Here is a 14,677-nt window from a genome sequence, read left to right as displayed (position 1 = left end):
TAGAAAATGACAATATAAACAAATATCCTTTCAATTATTCACAATTTTATATCATACGTAGTAACAATTACTTACATACAATTTACATATTCACAACAAACCACATAATCTTAAAAAAAAAATCACAGTGAATGCAAGAATGTATTCAGTCTGAATCTGTATTTACAACATTTGGGAGTGACTCTACAGGGTCTTGAAGATGAATGATGAAGGACACTTGCATTGCTACAGATGATTGTCCGACGCCATCTTGATCCCCACACTGCAGGTTGTTGTCTCTATTTACCACTGATGGACAGTGCAGCAAAGAATCCTCAGGCTGCGGTGAAGTCGGCTGAACTTGACGTCTTAAAATCAGTGAACTGTCAGGAGTAGGCGAACCATCTGGCATTGCCCTTGCCATTGTGCCAGAGGATCTGTTGCGCTCTGGTGCCGTGGTGATGGAGAAAGTGTCTACTCGAGACTCGAGCATGCCTAGTCACTGTCCACAGCATGCAATCTCAGCCTCTATCCTCCAGCTACGTAACTTCCTCTTGAGCTCTGTCCTCACCTGCACCCAGAGTGAAAATGAGCCATTTCAGAGTTAATGTGCCATTTTGTGACTTTCTCCAGTGTGATTGAATGGAAACTGGAAAAGTCATTCATCGTGGTATTGATCAAATTATCATTGTTGTGATTGGTACAAATGGCCAATCAATACCTTCTGTGTAGAGAAAAAATATGAAAGGAGATTATGAGATGAAACAACGAACCTCTTTGTTGGCGTAGCAGTAGAGCACCGCCACCAGAAGGCCCTGAAAATATAAAGAAAAGCCCAGTTAATTTAAGGAATGTATATGATATCTGTCATACATGAACACATTAGATAATTTTTAGATAGTTAAATTATCTTATAATGTCAGACTCTCTCTTGAAACCTACCTGAAATGAATTGAGAAAAAGGGTGAAGAAGACCTTAATATAGCGCAGAATGCCTGTTGTCTGCTCATCTGTAGCAAAAATGAATATGATCTCATGAATCCCAAACAAAGGGACGAGGGTAAGGGTTGCCTTGGCAAGCCTACAAGGACAAAGCAGACAGCAGAGCAATTAGTCACATAAGTATTAATTTATCTGTCTACGTCTTTGTTCCCTCTCCCACAAAAAAATTATCAATGCTTTTCTTTGAAAAACAGAGTCATGGCCATAGCTTGGGGGGGAAAAAATAATGAGTTAAATAAATCTAATTCATCATCATCACTGAGAATATGCTGAGACAACTTGCCGAAGTTTATAATCCGGGTATTCACTCTGGTTGTTGGCTCTTAATTTGGAAAGAATGACCTTCAGGATCTTCATGAAAATCAGAAAATTGATCTGTTGATCAGAAGATAAAAATAGATATAAATAGATATAAAGTATTACATCATAAATTATACAGCGGAGTCAAATGATGACACATGCAAGTAATCCAACATATAACTGCAATCACTATTTGCATGCTTACAAGTGAAGCAAAAAGAATTGGGAAACGAATGATCCACCAGTAGTTCATGTTCTCATTGAAGGCCCAACACCTGCAAGGACAAGGCTCATGTTACTATTTCTCCCCTGTCCAATCTGGATCAGTTGGGTCACGGGGTTGACACATGAAGTGATCACACATGTGCTCACACCTACTCTTTGTTTTCTTTATATAGCTTCATCACTGCCCAGGGAACCACAAAGAGAAGTGGCGTTCCTATGGAAAAATCAGTTAAGAATGCTGTTTCCATAGTATCAGCTGTAATTACATGTACTTGAGAGGGTCGGCAGTATGGGAGGAAGAAGTGTCTACTGTTGCAATGTGTCTTCATATGTACAGTATGTACTGTTTCTCTAGAGTGAGATGGTTTTTGATGTAATGAGAGATTCTGATCATCTCCCACAAATTTAGGTTATGAGTCCCAGAAACAGAGATGAAACTTACCCCAGCCAAGACAGATGTAGGGTAAGTATTTGGTGCTGTCGATGAACACCGAGGCAATAAGCACAGAGTACAAATAAATTGCCTCTCCAAAGAACCAATAGTGATTGGCCAAGACACAGTACTGCATCATCACCTGTGCTATCCTGCAGCCAATAGCAGCCTAGAGGCAGTGGTGATACAAATAAAACATGTTTAAGGCTGATGTTTAAACTTGCCAAGTATCATAATTTCTTTCTTAATTTGTCATTTTTAGCTGTGATTTTCAACACATGGACAATTTTAAACCATCATGACCTACCTGATGACTGAGCATCTCTTTCACGTCAGTCTGTTTCATGATCTCTCTTCCCCAGTGGCGTTCCAGCATGGTGTCCTTAACGATGACAGATACAGCTCGCAGGATGAGCGACAGGAAGAGGTTTGCATGAATGTAGTTCCTGGTGCAATGCAGCTTCCTGTCAGGTAACATGAAGGTACCAAAAATTTGAATTTTGCGTATCAAGGCTTTAAAGGGTAACTCCACCTATTTTACAGATTAAAGTGTGTTTACTGGTCTTGGGGAATATTGCTGCATATATGAAAAAAGTATTATTAAACCTTTTATGTCTCCAGAGGACGCTGTATGTAATCTGATAATGTACATAAAGCTGCCTCCAGTGATGTCACTCAGTGACAGAGTTGCATTGTGGGTAATGTAGGCACCATGTTTTGGAAAGGAGCAGGAATGCTGGGAAAAAAACAGCGATATCTCTGGTTCTGCTGTATCCATGTTGGTCATTTGTTATTAAACCATCCATAATGATATGCAATAGTGTTTTAGGAGTGCAATGTGTTACCCACAATGCAACTTAGCCACTGATTGACATCTGTGAGGTAACTGTGGGGTATCTGATTTATATCTAGAATTAATGTTACACTGTTAAATCCAATCTGTTAGACAGCTTACCTAAAGCTCAGAAGAATGATGAGAGCAGTTATAAGTGTGAAGAGGGACATCGAGTAGCCGACAGTGTACAACATCCTGAAGCTCACCATCAGTTGTTTGAACCACAGCTGTAAAGAGACAACATAGACAAGAGAGAGACAAGAGAGACACGTAAGATATGTGAGTTTCATGGAAGATGTGACTGTTGTATGGAAAACTTGTCACGGAAAAAGAGGGAGAGGTTAGAGTTAAAAGCCAATAACCCATCAGACGTCTTGGTTGTTAACACACAACATTTTGCAGACAGGAGACCTTGAAGTCTAGCCATTTTCGGATGTCAAATAACAATCAAGCCAAGTGCTGGTAATTCATGTTATTTTACCCTACAGAGCATCTCTCCATCAAACCCTAATGGTTTACTTAAACTATTTTGATATTTTTAGCTTATTTTCTTTTTGTTTGTTTTTTTTCCACCATGAAAGTTTTCTTTGAATCTTTCAAAAGTTGCTTTCAAAGTTGATAAAGATAAGTAGACAAATACCTCTATTGGCATTCAAACTCATCTCAGTACCTCACCTACTTCGGAGTTTTTTTCTTTTCCATTTCGTGTTTACATGATGACCTTGGTCTGACAAGAAACAACCCCAGTTTCATCAGTGCAGTGTAGGCTTCACGAAAGAAACTATCTTCCTCAGTAGAGAATACGTGTCATACAAATGTTTGAGTGACAAGAAGTGCTCACGGTCGAAACAAATTAAGCCCCGAGCTGGAGACATTTTTAGTCGCCCTACCTCCTGAGATGTGACCTCTTTTTCCTCCTCACACTGGGTCAGGTCTCTCCACACCTGCCCGCTGTCATCTTTCTCCCAGAGGCCGTCAGAGCCACACCGTCGAAGCACAACACCGTGGGACACTGGAGGAGAAACAGTCATTACCCGCTTACTCCTAATTAGGATCCCAAGGGATTGAAACTAATAGCAACACACAGTGGGCAGAAGACAGGTTGAGTGCCTGGACAAGTTATCATTCAGGATGGAGCAACTCCCCTAACATCTGCACAATCAGTATCACCACACATCAAAAGCATGCTCAAGAGGAAACTAACAGGATCACATTTATATTTCAGCTTACTGTTCTGTCAAAGTTAGACTGACTGAAAGTGTGGTTTACCTTTATCATACCAGGGCAGGTAGAAAGGGCATGAAATGTTGACCACAGAGCCGGCAGGAGTATCTGGCCAGCAGGCATATCTGTCAAATGTCCTGTTACAGAACAAGCCCGCTAGAAAGGCAAAAAATAAGAAACTGAAAAGATTTTGTTACTCAAAAAAAAAAAAAAAAAAGCCATAGATGATAATTTCTGGCACAAATATAAATGGCATAATTTCAATTTTCTCTCTTCCTGTATTTCCATCTCTTGCCATTAACCCTTTTACACGATGATGGAGTAATAAATGAATGAAGTTTTCCGTACCTTGAATGAGCGGCTCATTTTCTATCATTTTCACACAGTCGTCTTTATACTGGACCCACCTCAGATAAGTCTCCTCCAAGACTTTCCCACTGGCCATTTCAATCTGTTAGACGAAGACAAACATATCTTCAGAAACACTTTTCTTCACTTTTCAAGTTTTCTTAAAAGCTGTGCCGAGAGGCTACTTTTTAAGTCATTTTTGTGTGTCGTACATTATTAAAGCCTACCTTTGGCAGTTCGAGAAACAGCAGGCAGATCAAAGTTATTACATCTTGTGTCCTATTCATCGCTGCAGACATGTTCTTTCTGATCCAAAAAGACTGAGAGGAGGAAGAACAGAATGGTTTTGACTACGTCTTATTTGTTAAGCTCAGCAAGCGTCACTGGAACACTGTACCACCAGCTGCACCTCCATCGCGAGAAGATGGAGCAAGTGGGTGCCTGTCGCCTTGCAATAAAACATTTGAATTATCATCAGTTTTCAGCACAATTACGTTTCCTTTCACAAGCACTGAACTTTTTAACCCATGCCAAAATGTAAGCACCAAAGGGAATATTCTGCCACTTGGGCCTATATCTAGACAAAATGAGCCCATATGTAGATCAAATCTGAGGACTATTTAATATTACTGTTTAATTAAACTATTCAAATGTAAATTATATCAAAATTTAGAATAAAACATGCACAAATGGGGGAACCTAGCGGGGCAGAATATATTATTTGGTGCATAAATCCACTGGAGTGTACAGATGTATTTCACTCAGAAAAAAATGTAAAGTCATGATTTAAGTAGGCAATTCTACCTGTCTTGTTTTCTGAGATTAAGAGGATTTAACAGTAATTCCAGGGGTTCTTGGTGTATCCCGCCTTCCCTCCTCCATTTTGACTCTTTGGGACGTGGTACTGCAACTTAAATGGTTAAAAATGGTTTCAAAATATCTGTCCACTGTAGTGGATGCCAAGCATGAAAGGGTTAAACTACGAGACATACATGCACCATGCTCCAAACTGACACACCAGCACTGCCTCATTTGTCTTCAAAGACAACCTTTCACCAACAGAATAATATCAAGGAGTCTGTGATCACTCTGAAACTAAATGTGGCTTCTACTGTCTATCTATCTATCTATCTATCTATCTATCTATCTATCTATCTATATTACCATCATAATTATTGCCTGAAGATTTGGCTTCTACAGTAGCCAGTCTGCTAACGGCTCTGACATCTGCTTAATCATCAGCGGACGAGGTCTGGTGGGGGGTCTTGCTAGACCCTTTTAACCCTGAACCCCACTTAGACTATGAGTGATGTATGAGTGATTTTGAAGTCAATGATTAAGAAAAAGATAACTATTACTCTTTGAAACAGGAATGGAATAGATGACAGAAATGTAGCCCATGTGTTACATTAATGATTGCTGTTTTAGTGGACCCTCATTTTAACAGCCATTTCCTCATGTCACCTAATTCCTCCTGCAGCAGCTTTCTGAATGGCACAGACAATGGTACAGTATACCGCAATGTTGTCCGAAATGTTGCTTTTGATTTGCCCCACTTGTCAAAAAATGTGATTTATATTGACATGTTTTTATATTAGCAGTGTGGTCTATAACAGTGATGTGTCCCTGGATAAAACCCTGCTACTGTATAGTGGAACCACATTTATTTGCAAAACAAGCTCAGAGGGTCCGCTGTCCCCACCATCTGTGACGGAGCCACCTCAGGCTCAGCGCAGCCTTCGTCAGTATACCAACAGACTGCCAAAATACAGATTTGATTTGTCTCCTGGTAGAAGGTATTTGACAGTCATTGCCTGTGGCAGCTCGAGGAATGAGATCATATCAGGCTTGGTTTCTTGTAAGGCCAGGAGCTGTCCCATGTGGAGCTCTCCCCTGCTCTATAATGGCAGGCAACATAATGTGAGAACTCGATTACCATCAATATGCAATTATCAATAAGTATTGCATTATTTTCTTTTTTCTTTATTTTCTTTCTATTTCTATGATTTTGCCTGTTTTATGAGTTTTTGTGTTTTTACATTTTCTGTTCTGCTTTCTTGATTTGACTCACTGGTTGAATAATTGCTGTAAATTCCCGTATATTTGACTCATAAGGTTGTTTGCATTGCTCCTGTGTGGCTTGCGTAGCCTGCCTTGTCATGATTAACAGGTAGTGGAATTTTAAAAGGTTTTCTGTTGTGTGACTAAACAAGCAGACCGGTAGTTTCACTGTCATTGCTGGTGATGCCAAGCTGGCTCAAGCAGTGTCATGTCATCCATATTATGTGGTTGTAATAAGAAGAAACCTAAGACAAAGATGAAAGAAGACTAAAGATAGCGACTACATCATCTTCAATTTATTTTGAAATTATTAGTTAATATTTAAATACTTTTTATAAATATATTTTTTTGTATATACTAGCAAAATGTGATCGAATTATTTATAGCCTAGATTAATAAATACATTTGTAACCAAATCTATCCATGCCTAATTTTATTGTATAATTAGTTAGTGTATCACTTAGTGAAACGCTTTATTAATCTATTTTTTCCGTGACACTTCTGGTCCTCCATACCATAGCAGGATTACATGAACCAAACCTGGCTCCTGAGCAATTACCTGACGCACTTTTACAGTTACAGGCTTCTTTCAGTACTTCAAAACAGTTGCATTGAAAAATAGGCATTACGTCCTCCACATTCTGCAAAAAGTTGCCTATAAAGACAGATTTTATTTATTATATGTTGCATTTTTTTTCGAAGTGCAATGGCGATTTAAAAAACCTATACAAAAAATAAAGATGATTCTTTTTAATGGCTATCATAAGGAAAAAAAACATTGTGCATGCACGAAAGCTATCTCCAATGTTAATTAAGTTTGTGTTTTTACTTACATGTCAACGCTCTCACATTTCCCATGAGATGTATGATGCGTTTTGGATAAATACACCCCTTCAATTTCCCCTTAGGGACATCTTCCGGATAAAACAGTTGCAGTGGTCTACTACCATGAACAAACAAAAGAGAACAACAGAAAAACAACAGCACTTACAGATGAAGTGTCCCTCGGAGAGAAGAAAGCTGCTCTCACAGATGCGTTGTGTGCTCCGTCTTAAGCGCGACGCACCTGAACATGGTCTGAGCAGCAGGTCTGTCCGCGACGCTCCCTGCAACACCGAGTGCTGTGAACTCACCCACTTCTCCACTGGTGTTCATCGTTACTGTCCGAGCTAGAGCACATTTATAAACAAGCATCTCTTCAATAGAGCCTAGGTTGTTCAAAAACTATCACTTGTTTAATATATTTATCCATTCAGTGCACGCGAAATGAGCGAGAACGTGATATGTTTGCGTTTTCTCTAAGCTCAGTCGCAGCGGGGAAAGGGTGCAACTAACTATCGGGAATGGAAAGAATGCAAAAAGAAAAGAGAGAGAAAAAAACAAAACGTTAATCCAGGTGTAAATTAGTCAAAATCGTCTTTGATCAAACTATTGTGTGCAATGAAGCACATCTATGGGAAATGTATTTGGAGGATCACTCATTCACACAGAGAACCAACTTAACGTCAACTGCTGATATGAATATGTGAACATATGGGACTTAAAGGTGCAATATGTAATTTGAAGAATTTGCCACCTGTGTGTTTCTTGATGTCTTCCTACTTGTTTTCAATGTCTTTTAAATGCAATTTTTTAATGTCTTTGAGTAGTTGCCTTGTGTCTGAATTGTGCTATGTAAGTAAACTTGACTTACAGAGCTGGCAACAGAACTGGGGTCAGTAGCCTCCATCTTTGACATAATGTCAAAATTGATATTTCTTCACATTCTCTTATTAATTTTTCAATGTTTTAACTGTAGTCCTTACATCGATATTAGCCTATATTGCACCTTTAATCGGCATCATGCAGTGACACCTTCACCAACTGTGGTTTTTACAGTTATTTAACTGCTCAAAAACTTAAGAAATACAATTACAAATAGGATGTCTGTCTGAAGGAAATTTGGGGATTAGCTGCAACTTTAAGGATTTGCTTTTATTTCAGAATTAAGATAATCTGTATTTAAAGTGGCAGGAAAATAAAGGCCCCAGAACACTGTTTTGAGAGCTCAACGAAACCATGTGTCAAGAATTTAAAATGCTAATGAGTGGTGAGCATACCTAAATCTAGACCCTCACATCCTCAAGCAATGCAGCACAACCAGATCTCTCCACTGATGGTCATAGATCTATTTCACCTATACTGGGTAGCAATAAGGCAGGTCTCTTGTTGCCCAAATGCAGCCAAGTAGCATTCAAAGTTCCTCTTCATTATTTTTAATTGATTATTTTTCATAATTTGCCTTTCATCATTATTTGACAGTGGAGACAGAGTGGAGAGGAAACAGGGCTGAATGTTTTTAGTTACATGGTCTGTGTCTCAGACCACTGGGCCACACAAAAAAATATATATTATTTTTTATGTAAATTCATATAATTGATTTAATATATTTCATTTTGAAATAACGTATGAGTGCATTTGGCAAATTTGGATACTTCTGTAGACACAAATTTGGTGAGTTTTAACAGGCCTTAAATCTCACCCATTTCTGACTTACTGTACATGAAAGCACTATTTCCGCCAACATTTGTGACATTTTGTTTAACAATGTGATGTTGCAGTTGAATATAATACATTTTTTTCATTACAATTGATAATATAAGCTTAATAATTTGAGTGAAAAGTTGAATCTTTGAAAAATACACCTGGATTTCAGAATATCTTAGTATCTGATCTGTCCCCCTTTAGCTTCAATGACAACATGCACTCAGGCTGGCATGGACTCCACAAAATTTGAATCAAAATATGATTTAAAATATATATATGTGTATATATATATTTGATTGTTACTCAGTGTAGAGAAGTGCTTAAAACTGTTACAACTGCTTTTGGGGGGCGTACATACCCGATATATTACCATCTGTAAAGTTAACATGGCAAACGTGTTGGCGAACAGTTGCTTATCTATGGAGAAACTGTGGACCCACGCGCAGAAAACAAACTAGGAGGCAGATGAGGATTAACAGGTTTATTGTGATGGTACTGCTGATGGAGATGGGTTGAGAAGATGGGCTGGATTGTGACATCAGAGGGAAAAGGATGAATGGAGAATGGCAAGCATGGTGTTGCTAGTGTGGGTGAGTTGGCAGGCAGGCTGAGATCTGAAACGGGGGATAGTATTCAAGAGTCAAAACTAACTTGAAACCTGAGCGTTCAACCATCTGGTGATGAGTAGGAGGAAAGCCAGAGCTGATAAATGCAAGGTGATGAATCACTTGTAGACAGGTGGGGAGGTAGGCAGGAGCTATTCAAGGCAGGAATGACACAAACAACACTGATAAGTAAACAGGATTGGGGGGAACACAGGAAGACACAAGACAGAGACAGGGACATGGCAATTAGTTGAATTCAGTGTTTGTCCACCTGTTGAATGTCCAAATTCAACTCTTCTAGCTCAAGTGGGGGAAAACCATGGTGGAAGTGAACCAAAACAGTAACGTTGTGTTTCTCATACACTGATCCATGCATCCATCCATTTCGAAGTCTTACTCACAAACCTAACTGAACAAAGATCTCATCAAGGGACCTGCACATGATGGAAATTTTACCTACAACTATGCCTCTAGTGACGGAAATGATTAGAAGTGGAAGTAAATGTGGCATTGGTTGTTACTGTGATCACCAATCATTTTGCTCCGATGCTCAGTGTGTTATAGACCACTAAGTTATTGCCTTGGTCAATCAATCAGATGGGACACAAAGTGTTTGTTGAAGGCTGACCGGTGCTCACAGGCAGGGGATGCAGACATTGAGGTCCTCTTAAAGAGTCTTACTTTGTATCAACCTTTTTTAATAGAATAATCCGGTCAGCTGAGATCACACAAACATCAGAGACACAAGCTTTCAAATCATTTTTGACACTGGGGCTGCCAGATGTACTGATTAAAATGCAACCCTCCCAATTTTTAAGCAGCTGAAACAACATGACAGTGACACACTCAGAGTTTCAGATTGGATTGTCAAGAAATAAAACTTTAAAAGTGATCACTGTGAATTAAATTCTAACACCTTTCAGAAAGACATGAAGATACATCAGAAGAACAGATTGCTATTTTAGAAAGCAACTGTTACACCTGACACACGCACACATTTTAGTTTCCCATGCAAAACCCCAGGATCACCTTTAGCTTCCTCAAAGTGGTTGCGAGTCTTTTTGGGGTTCTTATTAACATAACAAGCACAAGAGTTAACTAAATTATCATGTTTGTGTAAGAAAATTGTTCAATCAAGCTTAAAATGACTAACAACAAAATTATCATATTTTGCACATCATATTTATATAATCTGTGAATGAATTGTTTGGACTTGATTCAATAGCTAACTTTACTGTTGTTAACGTATAGTTTGGGTGCCCATGCTCAATCTTTTTGAAAACTTTAAAGGTGCAATATGTAAGAACTTTAGTTAAAAACATGAAACAATTATGGCATTATAATGTCTACGTATATTGTGCTGATAGATGTTAACTGAAGTTAGCATGCTAACCAGCTAGCCCCGTCCCGTCCTGGTCCAAAGCTCCTGTGGTGCTCCGAGCAGCTAGCTGCATGGCTAACTAAGCTAACAAGCTAGCGGCAGTTACTCTGGTGATATGCTGTCGCCTGTTTGTTTTGTGTGAATACAACAGGTGGACATTTTTTTACATATTGCACCTTTAAACATTCAGCTTATTAAAGAGAGGTTGAATGTTTTGGACAGTTAATGTTTGTCATTATAGTTAATAGAATCAAGCAGCAAAATGGCACTTTATTGCTATACCATTTATACTGTTGAATCCCGAATAGTCTACAAATGACAGGAATACACAGGAATTCAAAAAGAAGCTTTAGTATATTATCGGTTTATTGTGTTAGTTGGTAAATCAAGATTTGATATAATGAAAGCATAAATTGAAGCTCATTACAGCGCAGATGAGTAAATTAAATAAGAAATTTGAAATGTGATTGAGTTAGCAAAAAGTGCATTTCATCACAATGTCTGGGAACTCAAATGATGACAATGTTATGAATTAACTGGCTGAGCATACCAAGTCTCTTTGTCTACCTTTGTCTGACAGTCCTGAATGAAGCCCTCCGAAGCAAAGGATATTTTTAGAAGAAATTAAATCAGTGGCATGGAAATTTATAAACAGCCCACAGAACAGTAAAAAGGAAGTGAACACTGGCAGATGTCTGTATTTCTGACCTATTAAAATATCAGCCTTTTCTTACCATTAATTTAAATTAAATTAAAGGATGCTGAAAAACTGCCAGTCACCTCCTCATAATTGCTTTGCCTGTGGCTTTTCAATTTAAAAGGGAATTGATAAACGTTTCGGAAAATATGCAAATTCACTTTCTTGAGTTGGAGTTAGATAAGAAGATCGACTCCCCTCCCAAGTCTCAATATGAAGAGACAGCCAGGAGGCCATTAACTTATGACCTCGGAAGTAAGAAGTCAGAGCTGGATATGAAGTCATACCCAACTCGACCGCGTTCAAGCAGAAGAAGTCGGGAAATCTCTTCTGGTCAGGTTAGCCATTGTTAGCATTCCCAGAGCATACAACAATACATTACAGGGTATTTAAACCAACATGTCTACAGATAGAAGTTGGACAGTATTGTGTGTAAGAATATTTAACGAGAAGACAGAATTTCTAATAAACAGTATTTTCTACGGCTTTCACAGCTGTTGATTCACAGAGCAGCCATCGTGGACTTGTGAGGTGGATCTGACTTTCCGAGTCAGGAATACAACTTCAGATGGCGTTTCCATTGAAAATGCGTTGAAATTACTTTTAACTCAGAAATTCTGACTTCCCAGTTCAAATGGGACACACCGTTGACTCAATTAAAGACTGGAAACAGGGAGAAACAGGGAGAAACGGCTAGCCTTGCTCTGTAAGTAACAAACTGCCTTCCAGTGCCTCCGTTTAATGAGTTGTTTTTGCACTTTTCTGTACAGATTTTTGAAGATTTGTTTACGTTTGGACACTAGCTTTACATGGTTTGTTAGACAGAACGATCTTAGTTGTCCTGTAAACACTGATTGAACAGACACTGATGGACGAACCATCTTTCTATCACCGTCTATCACTAACTTCGATCAGATCATTAGTGCTACCAGCAGAGCCTGTCGGTAGAATAGTTTTCCACTAATAAAAGCCTTTAATGCTACAGCAGCATCCATGCTAACCTTTTGAGGAGCAGGCATTGTTGTTTTCAAATGAATGGTTCCTTCTCCTGCTGGTTTTACCCATTATCATATACAAGGACGTTGCATTAAATCGGTTGTATAGGTTTTCAACTGACAGTAGTTCTTCCGAGGACGCTGATTGGTCAAAACCACTGTAAGTGCACAGCCAGAAGCCAGGCAAGATGGATTGTCAAGATCACATGATCACATCCATCTCAAGGTAAAGGCTTGTTTGTTTCGCCTGTTGCATTCTCTGTGTACATTGAAAGTACAGTTTATAGACTTAAGACTAGATCTATATGAGCTTCATATATGAGCTCCTTGAGATTGACAGGTTAGATGTTTGTGTTTTGTAGAATGAATGCTTCTCAGATGAAACCACCGGTGCAATTAGATTTTCTCTCATGTTTTGTTTGCTGTTCTCCCAGAGAAATTATTGCATTGTCAGGATCTCTAGAGATAAGTAAGGTTGAGGAGGGTCTGAGCACAACCTATCTGGGGATGTTTTGGGATTTATATCTTCATTCTAGTTTTGATTTGATTCTTTGATTCTCTCTGTTGTCGCCTCTCAGAGCTAGACCTCAGTTGAACTTTATTTGTTGTTTTCGTGAATTGGAAAGCCGTACAGAAGCCGGGCTGTCCACTCTGCATATTAAAACTAACTGTTGAAATGATATGAAGGAATTGAGGGGACATGAGGATAATTTTTTTGTCTGCTGGGGCCACTCCGAAGGCCGAGAGTGGGAAGAACAGATGCTGGATGAATGAGAGACCTGAAAAGACGTGGCAGTTCTGATTAGACCCAGGAACAAAGCTTGATTTTTACGAGTGGAGAATTAATTCCATGTCTCTCCCTCTCTAAATTAATACGTGGATCTGTGACAGAAATGAATATGTGACTCAAACGGATGTTAAAAGGCTTAGATGTCATTCATTCCAGAACCATCAATTTTCACATGACTCCTGGTAGAAAAAATAAACACGTGTCCACAGTTGAATTATATTTATTGCCACTGAGACACGACATATGTAGTAAGACCTTTTAGTTCAAACGTCTTAAATGTCACCGGCTAACTGAAATAACTGAAAGTGCAGGGTAAAAGCAGGAAAAGGGTAAGTGTGACCAATAACGGTAACAATAGCCCAGTCAGCCGTCACTGAGTGACCATGTACAAAACCAGAGCCTCGGAACAAGCTCAACCTTAATGGACTGAAGCCATCATTAATGTAAGAAAATACACCTGTGCTTTTCCTGCTCTGACATGTCAAAAAGGGCACTTTTGCAGCATTTTTTTTCTTCACATGGGTGCTCAGGAAGGACTCACTGAATGAGCTGTAGCTGCTGGAGAGCATTAGGTACTCACAGTTTACTACAAATAATGGCACAGTACATTTACCTTTCAAACGTGTGTCTTTGATGAGTTTTATGGTGAACATAGTGGGCTTTTAGCTACACAGCTGTAGTTTGTGGAGAGCAAAACTGAGCTAATATAAGAGTGAATAATAGACTTACAGTAATGTGTCAGGTGGCTATAAACACCACTCCAAATGCATACTAGTCAACTTTTTGCGAAGATGTTTTTCATATTACCACTATAAGCAAAGATGCACAGGTGTATCCTTTGCAGAGGTCCTTTAGCACCTATGACATAAAGAAAGGCATGATACAAACAGTTGGAAAGCAATCATGGTGGGAGCTGAAGTTGATTATTTAAGATGATCAAACGCACAATTGAACTGCCCTCTACTGTTTGTGTATGCTAATCTACAGTAACAACATTCCTTAATGACATTTCACCTTGATATTATTTATGTCACATTTTGCCATGTTATGAACTGAAGTAAATATATAGTTTGTCATGAACACTGTTATGCTCATCTGACAGATAATAAAATACACCCGTATTTTCCCTCCGCTCGCATTGCATGTGGAGGTACTAACCCGTGAGGATTGGAGGAGAGGAAGCGAGGAGAGGAGGCAAGAAAAGGAGTCGAGGATGTATAAACTGTTGAGTTGAACATGTCAGTATTGTGTTTCCAGTTGTTTTTACTGCCCTCAA

General features: G+C 39.0%; 1 protein-coding gene across 2 annotated transcripts; it reads right to left on the bottom strand.

Annotated features, from left to right (window-relative positions):
* Positions 1–42: 42 nt before the first annotated feature.
* LOC311250371 (glucagon receptor-like) lies at positions 43–7,469 on the bottom strand. Of its 2 annotated transcripts, none has more exons than XM_084342011.1 (14): positions 7,399–7,469; positions 4,574–4,666; positions 4,347–4,449; positions 4,044–4,154; positions 3,665–3,786; positions 2,895–3,001; positions 2,247–2,403; positions 1,949–2,108; positions 1,660–1,720; positions 1,487–1,556; positions 1,265–1,356; positions 922–1,060; positions 753–794; positions 43–550 (listed from the first exon to the last, which is right to left on the bottom strand). In XM_084342011.1, the coding sequence occupies exons 2-14, from the start codon at positions 4,643–4,645 to the stop codon at positions 479–481; spliced, it is 1,308 nt and encodes a 435-aa protein (XP_084198137.1). In that variant the 5' UTR covers positions 4,646–4,666; positions 7,399–7,469; the 3' UTR covers positions 43–478. The 2 variants fall into 2 exon arrangements, with proteins under 2 accessions (XP_084198137.1, XP_084198138.1); XM_084342012.1 differs by lacking the exon at positions 7,399–7,469 and adding an exon at positions 5,151–5,234.
* Positions 7,470–14,677: the final 7,208 nt, after the last annotated feature.

The sequence above is a fragment of the Pagrus pagrus genome, assembly GCF_965226575.1.
Source record: "Pagrus pagrus genome assembly, chromosome: 21".
NCBI classification, from domain to species: Eukaryota; Metazoa; Chordata; class Actinopteri; order Spariformes; family Sparidae; genus Pagrus; species Pagrus pagrus.
The sequence above is the reverse complement of the archived record's forward strand: the minus strand, read 5'-3'. Positions and strand labels throughout refer to the sequence as shown.